Source organism: Salvia hispanica, chromosome 4, assembly GCF_023119035.1.
Source record: "Salvia hispanica cultivar TCC Black 2014 chromosome 4, UniMelb_Shisp_WGS_1.0, whole genome shotgun sequence".
NCBI classification, from domain to species: Eukaryota; Viridiplantae; Streptophyta; class Magnoliopsida; order Lamiales; family Lamiaceae; genus Salvia; species Salvia hispanica.
The window spans coordinates 4,580,654-4,605,009 of NC_062968.1; the positions used below are offsets into that span (position 1 = coordinate 4,580,654).

General features: G+C 34.1%; 3 protein-coding genes across 10 annotated transcripts; 2 read left to right on the top strand and 1 right to left on the bottom strand.

Annotated features, from left to right (window-relative positions):
* Positions 1-5,268: 5,268 nt before the first annotated feature.
* On the bottom strand, positions 5,269-9,379 carry LOC125220210 (rab GTPase-activating protein 22-like). Its single transcript, XM_048122374.1, has 5 exons — positions 9,228-9,379; positions 8,015-8,147; positions 7,844-7,893; positions 7,136-7,189; positions 5,269-6,575 (listed from the first exon to the last, which is right to left on the bottom strand). Exons 1-5 carry the CDS (start codon positions 9,377-9,379, stop codon positions 5,384-5,386), a joined length of 1,581 nt encoding a protein of 526 aa, XP_047978331.1. The 3' UTR covers positions 5,269-5,383.
* Positions 9,380-11,230: 1,851 nt separating this feature from the next.
* Positions 11,231-15,611, top strand: LOC125218671 (embryogenesis-associated protein EMB8). 2 transcript variants are annotated; one of them, XM_048120390.1, is made up of 9 exons: positions 11,231-11,675; positions 12,030-12,158; positions 12,426-12,557; positions 13,490-13,632; positions 13,752-13,849; positions 13,925-14,019; positions 14,417-14,470; positions 14,747-14,941; positions 15,474-15,611. In XM_048120390.1, the coding sequence occupies exons 1-9, from the start codon at positions 11,274-11,276 to the stop codon at positions 15,492-15,494; spliced, it is 1,269 nt and encodes a 422-aa protein (XP_047976347.1). In that variant the 5' UTR covers positions 11,231-11,273; the 3' UTR covers positions 15,495-15,611. The 2 variants fall into 2 exon arrangements, with proteins under 2 accessions (XP_047976347.1, XP_047976346.1); XM_048120389.1 differs by having other exon boundaries at positions 15,479-15,611.
* Positions 15,612-19,214: 3,603 nt separating this feature from the next.
* On the top strand, positions 19,215-21,992 carry LOC125218158 (sec-independent protein translocase protein TatB-like). 7 transcript variants are annotated; one of them, XM_048119769.1, is made up of 8 exons: positions 19,215-19,412; positions 19,485-19,546; positions 20,003-20,157; positions 20,393-20,514; positions 20,939-21,077; positions 21,163-21,239; positions 21,318-21,510; positions 21,665-21,992. In XM_048119769.1, exons 3-8 carry the CDS (start codon positions 20,097-20,099, stop codon positions 21,772-21,774), a joined length of 702 nt encoding a protein of 233 aa, XP_047975726.1. In that variant the 5' UTR covers positions 19,215-19,412; positions 19,485-19,546; positions 20,003-20,096; the 3' UTR covers positions 21,775-21,992. The 7 variants fall into 7 exon arrangements, with proteins under 7 accessions (XP_047975726.1, XP_047975729.1, XP_047975731.1 ...); XM_048119772.1 differs by having other exon boundaries at positions 20,054-20,157; XM_048119774.1 differs by having other exon boundaries at positions 19,536-19,546; positions 20,054-20,157.
* The last annotated feature ends 2,364 nt before the right edge of the window (positions 21,993-24,356 follow it).

The following is a 24,356-nucleotide window of genomic DNA, read 5'->3' on the forward strand; positions in this document are numbered from 1 at the left end:
AGTTTTCATTGAACTAATATATCTTCAAGAGCCAAGAGGATAATTGCATTAATGAATTTTTCTAATTAAATACACATATTATTCATGTAAAAGTGAAAAACAAGCAAGCATTCATATATTACTGCAAGATACTCGGACACTCACTCACGATGAAACATATACATGCATGCATAATAAGGGATTTGGGCAGTAATAAGGCAATTTTTTTCTTGAACATCAAAAGCATCAGGGTACTGTTTCCCAATTCCCATTATATTTAGATATTACAAATTAGAGTATACTTATACCAAAAAATAACAGTGTAGCAGTGACACATACATCGTTAAGTGTGGGACAAAGGCGTGTAGCCTCTTCATACTTTCTACACGCTTCTTCAAGCAAAGCATCCTTGGAAGGAGAACTGGATTCTGGACTTACATTATCTGCACTTTCCTGCATCCACAGTGCAAATTTCAGAGAACTTTACAGCGTTAAAAAATGCAACTTCAAGGCAGTAATTTCTACATAAACCCGTTGAAATACATCCATTACTGATAACAGTAACTTGAGTATTCAGAATCCATGTAAAGCACAACAAGTTCACCCTTAACTTTTAAAATCATCCAAAACTTTCACAGCTCACTAACTAGCTTCAGGAGAAAACCTCAAGTTACCAAAGTAAAGTTCAAAATGTAAGGAAAATAGTGAAATACATTTATAAAATCTAATTCACATTCTACCACACAGACCTGAAGAACCAGGGCCCAATTGTACAATGCATCATAATCATCCGGATTCCTTTCTAAAGCAGTGGCATATCTGCAAATCAATGCAAGAAGATGTGATTAACCTACGCAATGTTCATATAGGAAGCTTCGGAAAGGTAGAAAGCATATGAAAACAGCAGTTAAAACTATTATGAGTTCAGTCTGATTAATGTTTTAATGCATAAGAATGAGTCTAAACTGCTTTTAGTCATTACCACTCAAAAAGTTTCCACCAGGATTTAATATTCATATGCATGTCAGTGAAGTAACACAACCAGAGGAAAGAAGAGGCACAATAAAGCCCTTTGTTGGATAGCAAAAATGGCACTTAAACTAGAAAACGCACATGGTGAACTGTGGCATGATAAATTACTATAACCCTAACAAAAACAGAAATAAAATGTACAAATATATGTTGCAGTTTCATCATATATACGCTGAAGATAAGATTTCTACCTCTTGGCAGCAAATGTAAGAATCCTTTGTCGAGATCTACCTTCCTCATCAAGACCTGTGACGCTATTAATCAACTCCATAGCAGCATTGTTCTGCTCGATATGCAGTTCTGAGTTTTGTTGGCTGTAATAACATCAACAATTCAACCAAAAGTTTTAATCTATCAGAATAGAGTTGAAATAATAAAAAAATGTCAGAGTAATTACGTTCCTTCGCCTTAAACATAACTGGATACTTAACAAAGCCTAATGAGCCGCACTGTCAATGCTTTAACAAATTAAATTATTCATAACTTGAAAAGCTTGCACAGTTGTAGCCAACTCTAGTATGATTGGATTTTATTTGTAATGAAGATTTAGATATTTAAAAAAAGAGATTGTATTCCAAATCGTGTTACTTAACACTGCTTCCAATGATTATTCTTGCACAAGTGTCAGTATTACACTATCCATACCATTGAACATCAGTTGCCCACATATTATTTGGGTTTCGGAACTTAATCATGTCCGTGTTGCTCAACGTTGACCTGTCTATGAACAGATATAAGCATTTCACTAGTTGTGAGGGATTCTAACTTTTATGTCTGGACACTTGAGCACTACGCTTGTGCGAGTTTCCACTAATTTCAAATTCAAATCATCACTTAAAAATACACCAAAAGATTTCAGAACTTAATCGTGTCCGTGGTGCTCAACTTTGACCTCTCTAAGAAAACAAATACTAAGTATTGCACTAGTTGTGAAGGATTCTAACTTTTATGTTCGGACACTTGTGCACTAATACATGGTTCGAGTTTCCACATATTTAAATCACTTCAAAATACACCACAAGATTTCAGAATATGACTGCCTACAACATCAGTTCAAAGAGATCTAAGCCACAGACAAATGCACACTTATCAGATTCCCACTAAACAAGCATCAACTATCATTGCATCATAAATTTATGAAACTGGCCTAGATCCAATATCTGACCACATTACAATCAGTTGCACATAATTAAGATTTAAAAAAACAAGAAAAATATATCATTCCTAGAGCATTAACAGTGCAATTGACTAACCTGTGAGGAGTACCAGACTCTCTGCCATCGCTGCCACTCGCATCTCCATTTTTCAATTCATTGAGCAGCTCTCTCATAGTAAATGTCCGATTCCCTTCCGCCTTGGAATCGGTCTCCACGTCTTGGTTTGAGTGCACTACGCGTGAATCCGCATCACTTAATTCGCTGGAGATTTCTCCTTCCGGCGCAGAATTCGAAACCTCGGGATTCTCCGGCTGCAATTCTCTCGATCTCTCAGCATCAGGTGGCTGTCCATCAGTGTCGCTGGGATCAGGCTTCTGGAGATCTGGAGCGTCGGTCGGCGGCGCGGCAGCTGTTGCAGCTGGAGGTTCGGGTTCGGGTTCGGGTGATCCGTTTTGTAATTCGGAGTGGTCGGGATTGGTAGACATAGTGATGGCAGTAAAGATTGGGATTTGATAGTGAACGGAGATCTCTCTCCGTCTCTGTCTCTCTCTATCTCTAAATACTGCAATGCTACTATGCAAATGCAACGACTAATTTTAGTGAAATTCACTTCTTCACTCTAAGATTGCAAAGTTAATCATTTCTTTCTTTTAAAGTTAAATTACCAAATATTATGGGCCCAGTCCTTAGACATGGCCTGTTAACGGCCCATTTCTTGTATTTTACCCCTCGCCAACGTTTTTTTTAACGTAACTCATTAACGGTTTTTTACATCATAAAAATTTCTCAATCTGAAGATAATTACTATAGTAGTACTATAATATTTACTCATTTTCTAAATATCTTGTTTGTGCCCCAAAAATTATTCAAATTCTTTATGTCTGATTCCCATGTTATTTTGTGTATCTACATTTTTTTGGATACAAATTTTGAAAAGTACATTTCTGTGATTATATTACTCATTACCTATTTTTTTTGACTAAAGCAGAAAAAATTGGAGAAAAACTGGTATTCACTTTCCTATATGAAACATGAAAATGCATGTTGTTTACAAAGTTAATTTTACTTATTTATTACCTCCGTCCGTCAATAGGAATTCCGGTCACTTTTACACACTCAGTTTTGTAAAAATGGTAAGTAATAAATAGTTAAAGTGAAGAAATAGTAAAGTAAGATGTTTTTATCATTTTTACAAAACGAGTGTGCAAAAGTGACCGGGACTTCTAATGGCTTACGGAGGGAGTATGACTTTTTTATGTATGAATTTATAATTATGGAATAGTTAAACAATACATTATCTCCACACATCATTTTATTTATAACTTATATTATTACACTACACGATGTGGAGCTCACTCTCCATTAACACTGCTTACACTAAAACTCGTGTAGAATCAAATGTTCATACTTTTCAGGGATTACCGTGAATATAATTTATGTACTATTACACGAAACATCTGATCATCACAAAAAATAGTGACTGCAATCTGAACTCAAACAAAATGCATTACGTGTCGGGCAACCAAATTCTCCCGCCCTATGATCTCATTTGTTATGTTTTTTAAGATGTGGACATAACAGGACAATCGACTCTACACCAAAAAAAGAGTAATGATAAACAACCAAATTTTGTACGACCAAAACAAGATTATATTAGCTATTTTGATGTGTTAATTAAATATTAAAATAATAAATATAGTTAGTTAACAAATTAAAAACAATTTATTAGTCTTTGGCCTCATTTTCAATTTTTTATTTTTATATTTGAATTATTTTTCTATTATTTTTCAAATTTGAATTAAAGTATGCATTAATTACATTTTATGGTTAAAAAAAATTTAAAAATTATACACAAATACCGTAATATTATGCACGTTCCCTATACTATATGTATGTTTATACTTTTTAATTAAATGTATATATAAATTACTTTTTCTCTCAAATAAACCAATTTTTGATTGTACAAAATTTGATTGCATAGACTTATTGCCAAAGGATAGCATAACCTCCAAATTAGGTAGATCTTAATCGATGCAAAAAAAATGGTCTCAAGAAAATAATACATCGACTCTAGTAATCTGATGCGAAATTAAAAATAATTGCTTACTTTGATTCCCCCAAATAATAATATCAAAATAATTGCATGTCGATTCCAGTAATCAAAGTAAGCAATTGTTTTTAATTGCGCATCCGATTACTAGAATCGATGTACGATTTCCCGAGACCATCCCCAAATAATAATACTTCCATTGTCCGCCACTAAGAGTCCAATTTGAGTTAAGCACGGATTTTAAGAAAAATAAAGAAAAGTTGGTAAAAAAATAGTGGAACGTGAGACACATTTTTTTACTCCGTATATTAGTTTTATACTCCTTCGTCCCATAAGAATATGCAATTTGAGTTGGGCACGAGTTTTATTGCACAATTAGTAATTAAAGTAAGGGTTTAGGGTTTAGTGGAAAAGTAGGTAAAGTATTGTTAGTGGAAAATGGGTCTCATCTCATTAGAGAGAAAAGAATTTCCAAAATTAGAAAGTGCATATTTTTATGGGACGGACTAAAAGGAAATAGTGCATATTCTTATGGGACGGAAGGAGTAATAAAATATGAGTAAAATGAGTGTGGAATGTGAGGTCTACCTAGAACCTACTACCATTTATAGTAAAAGTGAACCGGGACTCCTAATGGCGGACGAACTAAAATGGTAAACTGAGATTCTTAATGGCAGACGGAGGGAGTACCAAGTAAGTCACAACTCCATAAATTGTGTTAACCTAAATCATACTACCTCCGTCCGCGATTAGGAGTCCCAGTCAATTTTGCGCACCCATTTTATAAAAATTATAAAAAATAGTCAAAGTGGAGAAATGGTAATGTAATAGAGAGAATAATGTTGACAAGAGTCTTCTCAACATTATTCTATTTTTTACTTTACTATTTCTCCACTTTAACTATTTTTTATCATTTTTATGAAATAGGTGCGCAAAAGTGACCGGGACTCCTAATCGCGGACGGAGGGAGTACTACATTATAGTTGAATAGTTAGGGCTACTATGAATATTCTTAAATAATAATGTTACATCTTAAAAACTTCGCTGCCACTTCACTAGGGGGTCCTCAGCACGGGCAGGTGAAATTGACATATACAAGCTGTGGTTTTTTCTGTGTGGATGAAAAAAAATTTGAGGAAAAATAGGAAAACAAAAGGTTTTGTGGCTAAATCTTGTTGTGGAAGGTGGCTACCAAATCATGAGCGTCGTCCAAGAGTTTCCAGACGTCGAGATGACCAGCCATGCTATTGCACTCCTTCATGATTTCTTCCATGCTGCTATAGTTGTCGATTATCAACCTCCTCTTTTGCAGTACACAAGCAGCTATTGCATACAACAGCAGATCCTCCGTTGGTGGAGCCCTTAGCCTGAGCCATCGCCATGTGCGCTTGATGATTCCTGCTCGAATTGCTACTTGATCTGCCCACATCACTTCCCACAGGCAAAGCGTCTGCTCAAATGTCAGCTCCTTTCTAAACAACACTACCACCATTCGATACACAAAAAAACAGTCTTCCGCTTGAAGATCCTCCAAGTGCCTGTACAGGTGTGAGTCTTTGCATTTTATGATTTTCGATACAATGTTCAGTTGTCTCCTGATTCCAATCTCGTCAAGACGGAAGTTATGCCTAGCTTTCCGCATGAAACCAACAAAACACCAAAAGGCCACGTGGTCTTCCTCTATCACGGATATGATTGGAGACAGCAAGTCGCTCATACCCTGACAATAACCAATCTCGGAATCGTACACAGAATAAGCTTCAAGGATAGCAACGAGATGAGCTGCGTGATAAATTCTAGATGGCTCAAGATGTTCATAGTCCTTCAATCCAATACTCTTTGCCAGTTGGTGTGCTTTCTCTTCTGATACCGAAACTTTACAAGGGGAATAAATGACCCATTCAGAATTCGCACGTATAGCATCAAGGCGTATGATCCTCTGCCAAGTCACAAAATCTTCAACTTTCCTTGTGGTCATATTTCCAAGAGCTGAATATACAGGTTTATAAACTTTATCATCTTCGATATCCCTTGATGCGAGAAGAGGTTTGATGTCCTCTAGATCGCCAAAGGAATCAAGATCCAACGTGTCTGTTTCAGTAGTAATTTCTCCATCGTTTTCTTTTTGCTCCACTAACTCCTTACGTCCATGCAACTCAATAGATGAACTAGCACCATCTGATGATAGAGAAGGTCTAACGCTAGTGGCTTCATCCAAGCTTGAAGAATCAGAAACTTGACTAATGTCTTCCCCATCCTTGTTGCTATTATTTCCAGATGCCAAATTTAATTTAAAACTCTTTTCACCACGTTTTGAAATTTGTCTACACTGTTTTCGTAGCTCTGCATATTCTCTCCTGTGGTAACACAAAATAAGAATACAAATAAGTTACAAGCGAAAATAACAATACCTTGTACGAAACAAATCAAGATAATATAGACTGTCAACACTTATATGAAGTTTTAAATGCTCTATAATGGAAGGTTTTTGAGTGAATGTACATGTGTTTGACATAGTGAGGAAAAGACATAAGTTTCCAGGCAACTTCACCATTTAATTATTTATGCAGATGTTTTAAATCAATGATTTCTACAGAATGCAGATCTTAAGAAGACGTGTAAAAATTATGAAAAAAATAAAAGAAGGCCATGTATTAATCAATATTGTGTCTCAAATGCTTAGATAATATTATTATAAGATAATATTATTATAGCTTTAGCTATCTTATTTTAAATATACCTAGTCTTGGTGATAGAGTTGCTGCAGAAAGACGTGTACTTATAAAAGAGGAATAGCGTCCCAGAAAATGATACAGCAATATTGGTTCCCTTGGATTTAGTTGGGGTGGTTTGCATAGGTTTTCCTCGTTCCAGGTCCAACCAACACTAATTAAGGCCATGCGAGAGTGAAAAATACCTCTTTTTAGCTTTAATGCCATCTCTCTCACTCTTTGAGCTGTTCACATCATACCTATAATAATGACAAACAGCCTAGTTAAACAATAACATTATCTTGCAAAAGGATGATGAGAAAAACAGAAAAAATACAAGAATATACCACCATAAGATGCAACCATAATATACGTTTTCTTTGGGAATGTATGGTTCTTTCATAATAAGGTATGTAAAAGTTCGTTACTTATAAGTTAGACAGTTCATTCTTAGAAATAAGCATGCTCACCACCTTCTTCAGTATCGCCAAGTATAGACCTACAAGGTATTCTTCTTTTTTGCGTTGTGGTGGGATTTCTTAATAAGTTACGCTTTCAAAATGATATAGAAATTGAGGTGTTAGCTAGGGAAGACTTATCTTTTCATTACAAAGGAAGTGTGGACTCCAAACCAAATAGACTCGTAAGCTTTAAGAGTGGAAACTGTAGACTGAATATTAAAATAATGTCATGGCCAAAGAAGATCCAAAACCTTTTAATAGAAAATTGTGTTATTATGGCATCGAACAATTATAGCCATAAGCTATTTATACTAAAATTTATCACATCAATCATGTTGAGAGCGAGATTAAAAGCCTATATAACTACTAGTGCAAGGAGTTCAGAGCAATTCAGATTTCTCAAATTGAATGACAATTTCACTAGAATTAAAAACAACTAACTAGAAATATTACATTCCAAGAAGGAAGGGCCAAACCTCCATCCGTATGCTAGGCTCAACACCCTGCAACAAATAAAAAAAAATAGGTGAAGTTAGTACATAATGATATGTAGAAATTGGACTAATCTAAGAAAATTGCATTGAGGTTGTAACACAATTTTGGTCTAAACTGAGTAATACATACCCCAGTACGGATTTTCTTCAGAAATTTGACTCCTCCATCAGAAAGTCTCCCATCAGCATCAAACAAACCCTTCCACTGTTTAGCCAAGAGAGCATGTTTCCTTCTCCTTCTAGACCCAGGAGATGTATGGCTTCTACTGTAATGAGTTGATCGAAAAATATAATATTCCATCGCCAGAAATATACGACAGTAATTAGAATGCAGACGAATAAAAGGTGAAGATGAACTACATATTCTTCACACTAAAAATGTATTCTCCCGACTTTTCCCTAGAAGATAAATTTGATGACTTCTTAACTCAGTATAAGAAATTATACCCCTAAAAATCGAAGGGTATAGTAAAAGCTACGTTGTTTGATTCTTAACTAAATTCTAAATACTCCCTCCGTTCTATAGAAAACTAGCATATTCATTTATGGAAATCTTTTTTCATTCCCTCTTACTTCATCTTTTACGGCCCCACCATCCACTACATTAATTCAAATAATTTTTCGTTCTTCTATCTTATTTTATCAATTGTGCATGAAAGGAGTACTTATTTTTCCTATTAACCCTAGAATTTGATCAGCTTCTAGGTATAGATATTAATAAGAAAGTCTCAAATCTCACAACTTTCTGATCACCACACTAGTACCTTTTCACCGAATATCTTTTAATTCCCTATATCAGTACATGTAACATACAAATACCTAAATGTTAGAAGAATTGTTGGGATTTGATTATTCTATAATACTGGAGTAATAATCAAGAGCCTTCGAAATTGAGAAATAGGGAATGGAATGCTAGGAGAGAGAATGGAATGGGAATGGGAAAAAAATCTTTAGACGACGAATTAAAAAACAAAGGATCAAAATCCTAAGTTTGAAGAAGAAATGTGTAAAATGAGAAAAAAAAAAAAACTAACCGATTGGAAGAAACAAGTGAAGAAGGCGAAGAGGATGATGATGAAGCATCGATTAACAAAACCGATCTCAAATGAATCCACAAACAAGAAGATGGCGACGATGGCTTGGAAGCGGACGACGTTGTATTAATCGACCCCAGAAACATGTGGCTCTTCCGCCTCAGCGTTCTCATCAATGGTTGTTTTTGTACCAACATTATGTTTACCTAATTATTTATGTCTACTTTGTCTAATTCAAATCTATACACAAAAGAGAAAAACTCTCCGAAATCCGTCTGTGAGAAAGATCAATTTGGTGTTTGTCTTTACCTACGGGAGGAGTAGACGAGGGTGGCAGCGAGCGCGATTCCGGCCAAGGTCGTGACAACAGCGGCTATTCCGACATTGGATGAGGAGGGAATGAGGGCGTTTCCCCATCCGTCGGAGCCTCCGTAGGCCTCAGAAGATCCGGCTCCGACCATCATTGCCGAGAAAGATCTCAGCCTTAGGCATCAATAAGAAGGCGGCGGCAGCAGACGTCACCACTACGAGCACTTGCGTAATATCCGTATGCTGTGGCGTCTTCTCATTACCGAGCTCCTCAACACCATCACCAAACTAAGAAACGTGCCCCTTTTCTCTCATCACCGCATCTTGCTTTTTGAGGGGCGCTAGCATGGAATTTAATACTCCATCCACTTGTTTATTATTTTGAGATAGTTATTCCACTTTTTATTTTTTATGAACTCTACTATTTTCCCTCCAACTATATATAGTATTAAAAAATAAATATGCACACTAAAACCATGATCGTGTTTAATAACTCAAACATATAAATATATAATATATTCAAACCTATAAACTAAAATCAAATGTAATACTCCTTCCATGTTCTAAAAATAATTTTTTTTAAATGACACAAAGTTTTAATGTAAAATTAGTAAAATAAAATAGAGATAAAAAGAAAAAGTGTGTTAGTGAAAAATGAGTCATAGCTCATAGAAAAAAATAACTTTCCTAAAATGGAGTACTTCTATTTTTAGGAAACTACCCCCAAAAAATATATAATTTTAGAAAATAGATACAGTATATTCAAATATAAATATTATTCTCTTCATTTTCACTGCAAGTGATCAACTTCTTTTTGATATTGGACTTAAGTAAATGATGTACTACATTAGTAATTAGTTCATCCGTATATATGTTTCTTATCCTATATTTTGGTATAAAACTATGTGCTGATATGTGTTAATGGACATGCATATATATGTAGAGGGGGATAGAGGAGAAATGAGTGCGAGGAAAAGATAATTTGAGATGGATGCTCTTGGAGTATAAAATAAATATAAAATTTATTAGTGATTAATATCACACAACTTTTTATAAAATTTAGCTACTGTAATAAATAATTAAATAAAAGAGTTATAGTCTCATAATTTAGGTTTAAGGGAATGTAAAAGCGTAAAGCAATTAAGATTTTCAGTCCATTAGATTTTGATTTAGTTGAGAATGAATTACAAAATAATTTTGAATTCTTATTTAAATTGTGTTCTTGTTTCTTGTTTGTTCCTTATATTGGTCGTTGAACAACTATGTTGAAACAACGCATCATTTTTCAAGCTTCGTTTTTTTTGTTGTAACAAAAACATAAAAGAGTAAATAGTTTTTGCATATTTCAGATCAATTTTCATGATTGACATAAAAGAGAAAATATTTTCTGCATATTTCTAATCAATTTACTTGGTGTCTTCTCTTGATGATGGAAGTTTTCAAACGCAATATCTACTTGATTAAAACTTTAAAATAACTGAATAAAAAAGTTTCCGGCCAAACCTATATGTACCTCAGTTATTTATTTATTTTTCTATGAGGTGATTGTATTTTACTATCCGTATTTTGCTAACGTTGCAATGTTAAAAAGCTTTATTTCATCTCTAAATTCTAGCCATGGAACGTTGTTTCATACTAATTACATCATCACTCATATGTTACTTATGCAAGTCTGCATCTATAAGTAATCATTACTATTCCTAAACTGATTTAATACTCCCGTTTTCCTTAAATTTCACACTTTGATCCGCACAAGTTTTAAAAAATATGCTAATACAAAGTGAATTGAAAAAATTAGTAAAATACGAGTTCTATTTTTATAAATTAATTTTATAATAAAATTAAGTATAAATAAGTTAGTGGAATATATGATTCACTATAAAAAAAAATTACTATAAAAAATGAAATATGATAAATTTTGTGCGATCAAAATAATAAATGTGACAGGAAAAAAAATTTAATGAGCAGGAACAAAAAGCATTTAAAATTTGGAAATTGTATAACCCCCAATTGGAAGGCAGCCACACATTCCTCTGCTGCCGACCAATGGCCAGGGCCACCTTCGGCTTCGCCGTCCCTCTCCGCCACCTCACTCATCTCCCCTTCGCCAAACCATCTCATTTCTCTACTCTCCGCGCTGCCACCACCGCCGCCGCCGGAATGCCCGACAGCTCCAGCAAGCTCCACCCCTCTCTCGTAGTCGTAGGCGGAGGCGTCGACACATTCACCCCCGCATTCAAAGCCCCTCATCTGCCCTACCTCCCATACCCCTTGATTACTTCCAATCGACACGTCGAGACTATATTCGCCGCCTTTTTCCGCTCACTTCCCAGCGTCAGGTTCCGCCGCGAGTGCCTTCGCACTAGCGACGACGGCTCTGTTGCTCTCGATTGGGTCTCCGGCGATGACCGTAGCTTGCCTTCGGACTCTCCCGTTCTCATTTTACTGGTATACAAACACTTATTGACTCCGAATTACTCAAAATTGCCGTAATACTACTTTCATTTGGATATGGCTTTTCATGTTGATTTACTGTTTGTTACCAAATTATTATGTATGGTGGTTGTGGCGATCTCCAGCTATCAATATTTTTTGAATAAATCATGAGGAGGAGTCCATTTCAGTTGTTATTTTCGTAAATGTGTGAAAACTTGGCTCGGTAGATAAGAACTACATGGAATATGATAACTTGAGCTGAACTTAAAAAGTGTCGAACAAAAAGGTTAAGAAGCACACAAAATTACTATGTTTGGAAGTCAAGGAAGTAAGGTATTATTGATCATTGCCAATGGATGATTTCAGCCAGGTCTCACTGGTGGTAGCCAGGACACATATGTGAGGCATATGCTATTGCGAGCTAGGAGTGAAGGATGGCGAGTGGTGGTATTTAATAGCAGAGGTTGTGGTAGCAGCCCTGTCACCACAGCTCAGGTACTGCATTTCTTTGATCTTTTCAACTTTTGTGTGAAACTCTTTCTTCTGTTACGAATAAAGTTGCCATCTTTATCCTTGATCTACCTCTGTTGTGTCCTTGTCATGCATCATAGACCATCAAAACCTTAAGTACTGCTCTTTGAAAGTTCGTAAATGTCAATGATGTGAAAACAAACCAATAATATCACCAGAGTTTGGCAGCTGAATATGTGAATAAGAATACTCTTCATTTGATAGCCTTTCATTTATGCTAAATTGCTGCAGTTCTATTCAGCTTCATTTCTAGGAGATATATCCGAGGTAGTGGAGCATGTTGGCAGCCGCTATCCAAGAGCTAATTTATATGCTGTTGGCTGGTCTCTTGGAGCTAATATTCTGGTTCGCTATGTGGGCCAGGTAATTGAACTATGTTCAAGCTTTTCCATTATTGTACATATATAATCAAACTCATGCTTCGTTCTTTTTAGGAACCTTTCACGAAAAATGTTCTAGTTTGTATAGCAGAGCCATCAATGAGAGCACATACCCAATGCATCACATTGTTTTGGGGGTTTCTTATAAGTGAGCAAAAGCTTTTATATGTTTTTTGCAATGAAAACGTTAATGCAAAGTACGACGAGAGATTCAGGTTTTAGGCTAAGGGGTACACACTGATAGGATAGGGTTCAAGGTTAGGTTACATGATCTAAAATTTTCTAGTGTGAGCCATTTTTCTGAATGGGATGTTGAGATGCACTTTGGATAGGGTGCTGAGTACTTGACATCACTCTTTTCCATATCTTGACAAGCTAATGTTCTAGACATGTAATTTCTCACATGCAATATGTGTCTCTGATCAGGGTGTCAGAGTTTGTGTTTAGTTAGGTTTCTTAGAGCATCCACTATAGGGCGGCCTATTGCGGTGGACGCGTCCGCCCCGGAGGCGGACGGATTTGCTGGGGCGGAAGGGCAATCGCCCGAATGCGGCGAGGACGAGCCGGAGGAGAGAGAAGCGCGGCGGCCGCCGCGCCTATCTATTGCATGGCGAAACCGCCGCGGCGGTCGCCGGTTTCACCTTTTTTTTTTTTTTTTTTTTTTTTTAATTTCGAATTTGCTAAAAAAAGTGTCCACTATTGCTGCGGACACTTTTTTTTTTGGCCGTGGACAAATAAAAAGTGGTTATGGACAAAAAACGTGAAAGTGTCCGGCCAAAGTGTCCACTCTATAGTGGATGCTCTTATATCTACAAAACAATCTGTCTCTGTGCTTGCTAATCTGGAGATTCTGTACCTCACGTTTTAATCTACACTATTCGAGCTCCTATTCTTATGCATATTCTCTTATTGCAGGAATCTTTCTCTTGCCCTCTTGCTGGTGCCGTGTCCTTATGCAATCCATTTAATTTAGTAATTGCAGATGAAGATTTCCGTAAAGGATTTAACATCATTTATGACAAAGCTCTAGCAAATTCACTCTGCAAAATTTTCAGCAGGTACAATGGAGTTATATCTTTTCAATGTTTCTACACATATATGAAGTCCTACAATTAAATTTTTTTCTTTCTCATTCATTTTCTTATATAAGATCTAAATGGAATGACTTACTTTTCAGGCATGCACTCTTATTTGAGGATATCGGAGGTGAATTTAATATCCCATTGGCTGCTAATGCTAAATCTGTTAGAGAATTTGATGAGGGACTGACTCGAGGTTTGTATATGTTTATAGACGCTTGAATCCCTGGGACCACCTACCACTAACTGTTGCTCTTCTTGACCCCCTCAGTATCATTTGGATTTAAATCTGTGGATGACTACTACTCCAACTCAAGCAGTTCAGATTCTATAAAGAATGTGACAATACCTCTATTATGCATCCAGGCAAGTATTGTTTTGCAGTTTGTGGGTTTTATGGAAAATTGGAAATAGTAAAACTTATGCTCTATTGAAACTAAACCAGGAATTGGTTGGTCCAATTCTAGATTTCCTTATTCCTGTACTTGAAGTTGAAATGATGTGAACTTGTGCAGAATCACACAACTTCTTTATTTTATCCGTCCATATTTTCATCTCTCAATTGTTCTTGCAATCTGTTCTGTTTCCGCCTCCTTTGTTGGTGCATCTGTTCACCACTTATGGTTTTCTCCCTGTTTTGCTAGTATTTTTTAAATTGATCTATCCAAATAGAGATAGTTTTGGCACGAAAAATCACCTTTTGTGGATATAATTATCTGTTAGATCATCCAGCCCTGATGCTAAACCTACGAATGACTTTCAGGCTGAGAATGATCCAATTGCACCATCTCGAGGAATTCCTCGTGAGGATATACAGGTTCAACTTCTTGTTTGCTACGGATTTCTATTTCACTATCCCCATTTCTGTAGTATTTCTGTACTCATGATTTGAAAACATTTACTTTACTGTGATTAAGTGTGTATTGTTAAAATCATTTTAAGAAAATATTGCCTTTCAGTTCATGTTGTGACAATAAGTTTCCAATTTATGTATAAGGTGCTTTTCTCCTTGGAGTACCTCATCCAGAAGTGTCCAATCATCTGACTCTTTTCCTTTTTCCGTGTCTTCCTTCTTTGGAACTTTGTACCCCAGAATAATCCCAACTGTATGCTGATAGTTACTCCGAAAGGTGGCCATTTGGGTTGGGTGGCAGGTGCAGGAGCTCCAAGGGGAGCTCCGTGGACTGACGCCGTTGTTATGGATTTTCTTCAACACTTGGATCAGGCAACTGCTGTATCTTCGGCAAGTGTCAATGATTTCAAGCCAGAGAGACTTCAGCAGCTTGAGGTATAAATTCACTACTTATTTACCCCCTTTAGTGTGATTGCGTTTGAAATATACATACCTCATCCCCACGGAATTATAGCCCAGATAGAATCATAGGATAATGGTGAAGCCATATGATTTTTTTGGGGATACCATGATAAAATCAAACGTTTCTCTTGGCCAATATTTATGTGTTGTGAAGGGTTTAGGCAGCTAGAATAAAATCTTACTCATCTGATTCTATATATATCCTTTGTTTTTTTGTTCATTTTTTTGGTCATGCGATCGAATAATGTGAGTATATTACTACCTCGTCAGTGATCTGAAATGAAAAGCCATTCAATACTTTCATCCAAGTAAATGGTCTCAAACTCTGTAAAAAAAATTGGCCAATTGTTTATTCACTATGAGTAAGATGTGGCTTGATTATTTTTTTCTGTGTGAGAAAGAAAGTGACACTATCATTCTCAAATCTTATTTCCTTTTGCTTTATTGTTGATAAAAAGATTCTTCTTTTGTATTGCAATTAAACTTTTCTTTTTTCTATTTCAAGAGCAGCAACAGCCAACACTAGTACAAAGAAAGATTGGGTGTAAGTCGTCATGCATATGTAGGTTATCATATGTCACCGAGATCTTAAATGAGATATCTATGTCATTTTTTAATCAGGGAGTGATCAATTGCTGACTAATTAATAATCTCAAATTAAGATAAAATCTTAGTCATTAGATTAGGTGATCTGGTTGAAATAATGCTATGTGGATTATATTTTTAATTAAGAAAATTATTAAATAAAAATAAGGGGTATTAATGTCAATTCTCTCTCGTTAAAATTCATCTTAAAACTTTAAATTTACGTAACTCTTTCGATTTAAATTATTTTTTCGCAAAATTATATCAAATTAAAGATAATTTTATAAGGATTACAACGAGATCTCAATTGCATATGTTCCGACGACGTTCGGATGATGAAATTTGATATTTTTTATTTTAGTTTTCGGAAATGTTGATAACCAGATTTTTATTATGAAATACATCAAAAAATTTCAATATAATTCATATAAAATCCCAATAAAACCATGTAAAAATCTCAATAAATATGTGTTAGTGTTGATATTCTTATGTCATATTGTTGATATTTGTAATACACTATGTTGATATAAAAAAATACTCACGAAAATTATCATATGATAACATAATGACGATATTACCTTTTTGTTGATATTTTGTCTATTATTATTGAAATTAGTAAGGTTCAATCTCATCCACTCGTTTTAAAATTTAAGGATGTAGATTTGACCTTAATTTTGGATCATGATGCTATAAGCAATGGAAGATGACACATTTAATCAATAATGGTATCTTAAGCTAAAAGATCGAGTCACATGTTTTATGGAGTACCAACTTAATAATAAAGGTGTCACCACCAAGTTTGAATATATATAAAATATTAAAGTTTAATCGAAAATCATATTGCCATTAATTTTATAAAAAAATAAAATCGAATTGTATATTATTTTTTAAATTCAATTAAGTTAGATTTAGTAGTATATTATTTTATAAAAAAATAAAATTGAATTATAATTCGGTTCTCAGTTAGAAAACGGTCGTTTCGGTCAGAATTGGAACCAGTTTTATTTAAAAAGTTGGAACCGGTATCTGAATCGGAACCGGTTCTCTTGTTCCCGGTTCTTCAATTAATAGACTAGTTCCGGTTCTAGTTCTGGTTAACCGAAAACTGGAGAACCATTTAAGCACCCCTAAAACAAATTAAATATTAACATTGTTTTGAATCTTACAAAATTCTGGTTTTCTTTTGAGAAATACTGTTGAGGGAAAATATATTATAGTGACCATCAAAACAGAAAAAATAACATCTGGTAAATTGCACAAATTTGTTGTATCCAATCAAGCATTACTTTCATAGAAGGGATCACCTAAAACAAATCCTAAAACACACTCATAAAGATGTGTAATGGACTCCATCATCACTTATTAAAATTGCTCATATTTATAAAATTATTTTATTTTGTCGTGAGTGTGTTTTAGGATTTTGTTTTAGGTGATCCCTTCCGTTTCTTTTGACATACCTCCCGATATATCCAATGCATATATAGAAGGGAGTTAGAGAATGCGTTTATTCTCATTTCTCCGGTTCAATTCCATCTTATAAAATATTGCCTCCTCCGTCTATAAAAAATAGTTTCATTGTAAACAACACAAGTTTTAATGAGAAATTGGTAAAGTAAGAAAGATGAGAAAAATTGGTTAAATATGAGAAAGAAACTTTCTTATTTTAGAAATGAGACTATTTTTTGTGAAAATCTCAAAATGGTAAAATGAGACTATTTTTCGTGGATGAAGGGAGTACTACTTTGTTTCTAAGCCTCTAGATAAATCATGAGATCATATAAAATAAATAACTCCATTTTCAAGCCAAATTTCACTAATTTTTAGCCTAATTAGCATATCGGACTAGTCCAAAACTCAAATATTTAGGATTATAATTAAAATTTTCCACTCCAATGAATTATAATCACTCAATCCCACAAGAATACCCACTAGTTCGTCCCACAAGCACTTTCTAATTTTGAAAATTCTTTTCTCTTCAATGAGGTGAACCCATTCTCCACTAATACTTTAATTGCTTTTTCTTTTTATCTCTCTTATTTTACTAAACGGAGCATTTTATTATACAAATAATATCATTACAACGGTAGGGATATATGAAAACAAAAAATATCACCAATATAGTTACAAATGCGATTAATAGTTTTATTGTACAAATAATTATATCAATACATATGCATTACAACAATTTAATTTTACCACAATAGATTTGATTTACAAACCAATAAAATGAAAAACAAAAACATGAATATAAATAAATAGAAACATAACTTAAAATGATAACAACCCAGTATTTCATAAGTTTCTTAAAAATAATTTATAACCAACATTAAAAATGGAATCACTATCAACATTATCTTTACGTACTAAAATCTTCAAAAGTGGCCATAAGAGTGAAGTTGCTACACCGAATTTATGCATAATTATAGATAAAATTATTAAAACAATTATAACAAATATCCACCAAGCAATCTTTTGTGGCAACTGCCTTATAAAAAGATATTCCCTCATGTCCTCATTCATAGTCTTTCATTCATAGTCTTATTGAATGATGTGTATTTTAAAATATTATTTGACTTTTGTTGAAAATAATTAGTACTAAAGTTCCTTTTATACTTCCTTCATCCTTAAATAAGTGAATTTTGAATGAATGTATAATTGATAAAATAAGAGAGAAATTAAAAAAAAATGATTGAGATTTTAGTATTTTAAAATATTTTTATTTTTTTATAAGGTGAGAATGGAGTGAAGGGAGTGTAATTTAATTAGTTAGTGCGTATTAAGATTTTAGTGTTTTAAAATATTTTTATTTTAAATTAGTTATACATAAAGAACTTTTGTATTATTCTATTTTTTTATCATGCTTTTATCAATCTTCTTAATATATTGGGAGTGTAATTTACTATTTTATAAGTATTGTTGTAGCTAATTTTTTTTTCTTTAAACATAATAAAACATTAAAAAATAAATTAATTTCATTAAATTATACACTAATCAACAATTTTTTAAAATATTTTATTCAAATAAACAATTAAGTGAATGTAATTTAAACATAAGAATAAATTAGATCGTAGAAATTTAAAACTTATTTGAGAAGCCAAATATAAAATTTGAATCATCTAATAATCATATTTTAGTGAATTATTTTTTTTTTAAGTTTAATTTGAGATCACATCATATACATTGCAAAAACTAAATGAATATAATATTTATTTAATAGAAAAAAGATAGATTTTTATTTCTGGTCGTATGTATATATATAAAAGGTAAATTATACACTTAAAATAATGATAAAATTTTATGCATTTAGTTTATTTTGAATAATACAATAAGGGTTGTGATCAATTGAGATTTTATAGCCTAATTGAGAATTGAGATATATTATCACCCACTCATTTTTATTATAAAAATGAGCAGTCTAGAATTTGCCAAATGGAAAAAATATTTTTAGATTAATTAATTATGAAAGGGCATAATGGTAATTTTATGGTATATTTTATTTAATAAATACTTTTTAAAAAAAAAATTATATTTTTTAAAATTTTATTTTTAATTTTTTTTTTTTTTTTTTTTTTTTTAAGTTTCATTTTTTTGAAAAGTTTATTTTTTTTTTCAACTACGTATTAAAATACTGTTAAATATTTTGATCAAGTAAATACACGTTGAAAATTGAAAAGATTAAAACTCTTTCAATCGGCGGGATCCTCGTCACCACGCCGCCACGCCCACCTGCCTGCCTCGCCGCCGTTACTTCCGTCCTGCCGCGTCACTCCTCCACGGCTCCTTCATCGTCGCTCCTTCCTCGCCGCTGCAGGCTCGTTGCTCCACGGCTCCTTCCATTGATTTTTGGTATTCTTGTAAGGTGTATATGGTTATAGAAATTCAATAGATATTCTTGAGCTTCTCCAATTCACAAATGAATGTCGATTTCTAGAGTTTTGATTCTCCATATTTTCTTCTCAAATCAATCGGAGCATCTCCTAAGATTTTGAACAGGTAATTTTTAAGGTTTTTATGCCTAGGAAAATTACATATCATCACTTGCACTGGAATTTGTGGATATATTCTTTTCTAGCTTCGCGCTGAATATTTCGTGTATTGATTAATTTTAAGAAATCGAAATAAAATATCAATTTATTCTACATATTTAAAAACTGGAAACGTTCAAACTGATGAAAATTCTAGAGTTTATGTATCAATTCAGTTTATTTTTCAATTTTTGAATCATAAATACCTGGTTATTGTTGTTTGCAATTGAGAATGCAATGAGCTGGTAGGGTTAGTGTTGAGGAACTGTTGAGTATAATCAACTGATCATGGCAACTACAAAATGTTTTTTTTTCTACATTATTGTGTTCAAAATATTAGCTACTCGTATTACTCCACATTTTTAACTGATATTTTGCGGAAGCTGGTTGAAAATTTGCTGCTCATGTAATATTTTATAAACAGATTGTTGTAAAATGGTGCTATGGAACTGCTCATAACTGAGTTTCGATACAGTAATAGATTTTTGTCTCGCTGGTGAGTTACTCACGGGATAAAGATGCTTGGCATTTCATACGGGGAGTTGTTCCTCATTGTTGGAGCTGCAGCCGCCCTTATCGGTACTCTCTCGTTATCTCTCTACATGTACGTAATTCTGTATGAATATGTCCGATCAGCATCACTTCACATGTCGTTCCCTGATTCTTTCCATGGTTGCATTTTGAGGCTGGAATTTCTAATGCATGATTTTACTTTTAGGCTCAGTTTCCTGCATTTTAGAATCCTTATAAACTTTGTGGTTGTTTAAATATAGGGAAAAACAAATAACATTGGTTGAGTTTGTGATTGAATTAGGTCCAAAGGATCTTCCAGTGATAGCTAGAACGGCTGGGAGGTTAGCTGGGCGCGCAATTGGATATGTTCAAGTGGCACGGGGACAATTTGAAAGCGTTATGCATCAATCTCAAGCTCGTCAGGTAGTGGTTCTCGCATGGGGATTCAGTGTCTTCTGATGCAATTCGTGTAAATATGTTGCAACTTGTTAGAAAATTGCTCTGCTTAGCAATGGTGTTATCAATGTTATCTTCTGTTTAGTGCTAGAGGGATTAGCCACAGATACTTTGAAATGGAAAAGCCATTCTTGGTTTGTTAGTTGTTTGCTATGCCATTGAGTGGTATTGCACCAGTGCCATCTCTTAATTCAGATATTAAGGTGATGGTTATATTCCTGGCAGAGCTGTGTATGTGATGACCTTCTCAGTGGGAATAGTATGATAGTCTCCATTTCCATTTCGATGGTCATATATGCCTGCAAGATTACCCTCATTGTCTGAAAGTAATTTCTGTTTCGTTCTACAGTTTGATTGTTTTAACATGAGAAAATCTGTTAAATTCTGTCAGGTGCATAAAGAACTACAAGATACAATGGCACAGCTAGAAGCAATACGCCATGAAGTTCGGTCCATTTCTTTCATGAACCCTGGTCCCTTGACAACAAGACTTGTTGATAATATTGCTAGTCAACCACCTGTTACAAACGGTAGCAATTTAGTTACAACTTTTTGTTGTTGTATGCACATAGCTTTCTATTGTCATTCTCATTTAGTTTTGTTACTCGATTACAGTGGAAAAGGAATCTTCAAAACCTCCTCAAGAGAGCAATGTGAGAGTTGAGACCCCAGTTGCCAGTAGAAAGACCAAGGTAACTTCGGAACTGTAACACTAGTTCTAGGCTTCTAGTCTAAATTCAAGTCCTTATTGAACTTTCAACTTTCTTAAGGATCACAGTCCGTCGACCTTTTCGCTGTCTGATGTGCATAGCCAAGCAAGCGCATATGCAAGATTGGCTGAATCTGCACCCTTGACTGCAAATTCCATGGACGATGTTCTTAATGAGTTAAAGGATGATTCTGGTCAGTTCGTTGTTCTACCTATATCAGCTGAAACTGCTAAACTGTTGCCCTGTCAAAAAGGTGACCATATCAGCAGAAAGCTCATTTTCCGTTTGGGGCTCTTTCATCACCAAGCTCCTACGTTATCAGCAGATAGCTCAATTTCCTATTTTTCTGCACAAATTGTGTCACGTATTTCATGGACTAAGAAACTCACTAGTAAATTTGGGTTCAGGTGATTTGAGTGGCTCCGACTTATTGTTAGAGGCAGTACTCGAGGAAGAGGTGGCCCGCAATGCAAAGAGTTTCTTCTCTCAAGCCCAAATCCAAACAAAGAGTGAATGAGTAAGTAATATTGTACCTAAAGTATGTTAGATTGTCTTGAGATTTTGCCTTCCCCACCCCCCCAAAAAAAGTCTCGAAACCCGTAATATCAATTGAATACTACTCTTGATAACCTTTATGCTGCATATTACATTGCATTAGTCTATTTAGTTGTGGCTGAGTTTTGATAGTATCACGCAACAAAGCCCGTAATATCAATTGAATACTACTCTTGATAACCTTTATGCTGCATATTACATTGCATTAGTCTATTTAGTTGTGGCTGAGTTTTGATAGTATCACGCAACAAAGCGCAATCAGGGACGCATCAAGCTCGCTGTTTTACTTAAAATGACCCGAGCACTGCCCAGCTCAAAAACATGAAAAGATTTATTTAACTTCGAGGATCATCTTCACTCTTCTGTAATTTGCTTCTGCCCCTACTTTTCTTCGTTTCCCTTAATCGCCTTGTATCAATCTTATTGCAGTAACATATGGTGGCTCTTGATTGATTTATCTATAACATTAATGATTGATTTATAAATTTGTCTAATGATCTAATCTTTAGTATGCATATTACGTATGTTGGAGGAAAAAAGTAAAAATAAATTTGGCCAATGGTTATTCTCTATGACCAGGACGTGGCTTGATTTTTCTCTTTTCTTTGAGAAAAATCTTTTTATTTTTGTTTTATTGTTGATTGTTGATTAAAAAAATCTTTTTATTGCAATTTTCGTTTTCTATTTTCGATTACAAGATCAGCAGCAGCCAACACTTGTATGAGAAAAGATTGGGTGTGAATCGTCATGCATATGTAGGTTATCATATGTCACTGGAGTTGATGTTAAAATGAGATATCTATGTCATTATTTAATCAATAATGGTATCTTATGCTAAAAAACCGAGCCACATGTTTTATACTGACTCAATAATAAAGGTGTCACTACCGAATTTGATTACGTTAAACATTATAGGTTAATCGAAAATCATATCGTCTTTAATTTTTTTACCATTTTTTTCCCTTTTAGATTTGGGAAACATAATTTATAGGATTAGTAGTTTTTGTCTCTGACTTTGTGATATTTGAAAAAATACTCAATTATTTTTTTTTTCAAAAACAAATTATGGAAAAAAAAGATCATCGCAAAATTAAGAATCTGACGAAGATAGATACTCCCTCCGTCTATGAATAGGAGTCCCATTTCTATTCGGCACGGGTTTTAAGAAATGTTAAGAAAAGTGAGCGGAAGAAAGTTAGTGGAATAGGGGTCCCACTTGTATATATTAGTTTTAAATGATATGTGGGTGGAATGAGTTAGTAGAATGTTGGGTCTCTTTACCATTTATACTCCCTCCGTCTCACTTTAGGAGTCCCGGTTGAGTTCGGCACGGGTATTAAGAAATGTAAAGGAAAGTTGGTGAAAAAATATAGTGGAATGTGGGTCCTACCTTTTTATATTAGTTTTATAATAAAATGTGAGTGAAAAAAGGTTAGTGGAATGTGGGGCCTATTACCAATTATGGAATATTCCAACCGGGACTCCTAAAGTGGGACATCCAAAAGTAGTAAACCGGGACTCCTAAAGTGGGACGGAGGGAGTAGTAATTATGAACCGGGACTCATATTCGTGGACGGACCAAAATGGAAAAACAGGACTCCTATTCGTGGACGGAGGGAATATATAATACTAGTATTACTATTACTGCTACTCTTTTATGCCTATTGACATGAAATGAAGACAAATTTACATTCAACAACTACTTTCAAATAAATCCACAACAGATATAGATTGTTAACTCTTTTTATCCTTATTATTTGAAAATTTCGAATCTCATTCTCTCAATGATATGTGAATCAAATAAGTAGGCCTGTCAAATTGGGTACCCGCGGATACCTGATCCGAAATTTTCGGGTACCCGATCCCGAAATTCCCAAAATTCAATACCCGATACCCGACCCGAATTTGATTTCGGGTACCCAAATACCCGACTCGGGTATCCAGTCCCGAAAAATCGGGTATCCAGTCCCAATTGTGATTTTGATTTTTTTTTTTTTTTTTTGAAAATTAACTACAAACTTTTAGAATTTATTTAATATTATTTAATTCAAATTTAATACGAAGTTGAAGTACTAATATCCAAGTAAAAATAACTACAAACTTTTAGAAGTACAAAATTCTTATAGTAGCTCGAATTAAAGAGAAAATAACTACAAACTTTTAGGAATACAAAATTCTTGTAGTAGTTCGAATTTAAAAGAAAATAACTACAAACTTTGAAAAATACAAAATTCATAAGTTATAGTACATATTAAATTTTTTTTATCCATACACAATAAGTCAATAACCATCAAAATTCATAAGTTCAAACATTCATCCTTTATAAATATCACAATTCAATAACTCATAAGAATCAAGATCTAACAATAATATCATCAAAAAAATCAAAATTATAAATATCACAAGTCAATGAAATTAAAATTTAATTAAAAAATTAAATTACATATCTTATATGCTAACTATTAAGTACTCCCTCCGTCCCATAGAAGTTGGCATACTTTGAAAATGGCACAAGATTTTAGGAGGTTTTGTTTTGTGTGTTAA

Excerpts from the sequence above, each read along its gene's own strand:
- LOC125218671 (XM_048120389.1), top strand. The coding sequence starts at position 11,274 with ATGGCCAGGGCCACCTTCGGCTTCGCCGTCCCTCTCCGCCACCTCACT. Across the intron at positions 13,850-13,924 it reads TGATGAGGGACTGACTCGAG|TATCATTTGGATTTAAATCT; the intron begins GTTTGTATATGT and ends TGACCCCCTCAG. Across the intron at positions 14,471-14,746 it reads TTCCTCGTGAGGATATACAG|AATAATCCCAACTGTATGCT; the intron begins GTTCAACTTCTT and ends TTTGTACCCCAG.
- LOC125218158 (XM_048119769.1), top strand. The coding sequence starts at position 20,097 with ATGCTTGGCATTTCATACGGGGAGTTGTTCCTCATTGTTGGAGCTGCA. Across the intron at positions 20,158-20,392 it reads AGCTGCAGCCGCCCTTATCG|GTCCAAAGGATCTTCCAGTG; the intron begins GTACTCTCTCGT and ends TGATTGAATTAG. Across the intron at positions 20,515-20,938 it reads ATCAATCTCAAGCTCGTCAG|GTGCATAAAGAACTACAAGA; the intron begins GTAGTGGTTCTC and ends AAATTCTGTCAG.
- LOC125220210 (XM_048122374.1), bottom strand. The coding sequence starts at position 9,379 with ATGGTCGGAGCCGGATCTTCTGAGGCCTACGGAGGCTCCGACGGATGG. Across the intron at positions 7,894-8,014 it reads TGAAGAAAATCCGTACTGGG|GGTGTTGAGCCTAGCATACG; the intron begins GTATGTATTACT and ends TATTTGTTGCAG. Across the intron at positions 6,576-7,135 it reads GGCATTAAAGCTAAAAAGAG|GAGAGAATATGCAGAGCTAC; the intron begins GTATTTTTCACT and ends GTGTTACCACAG.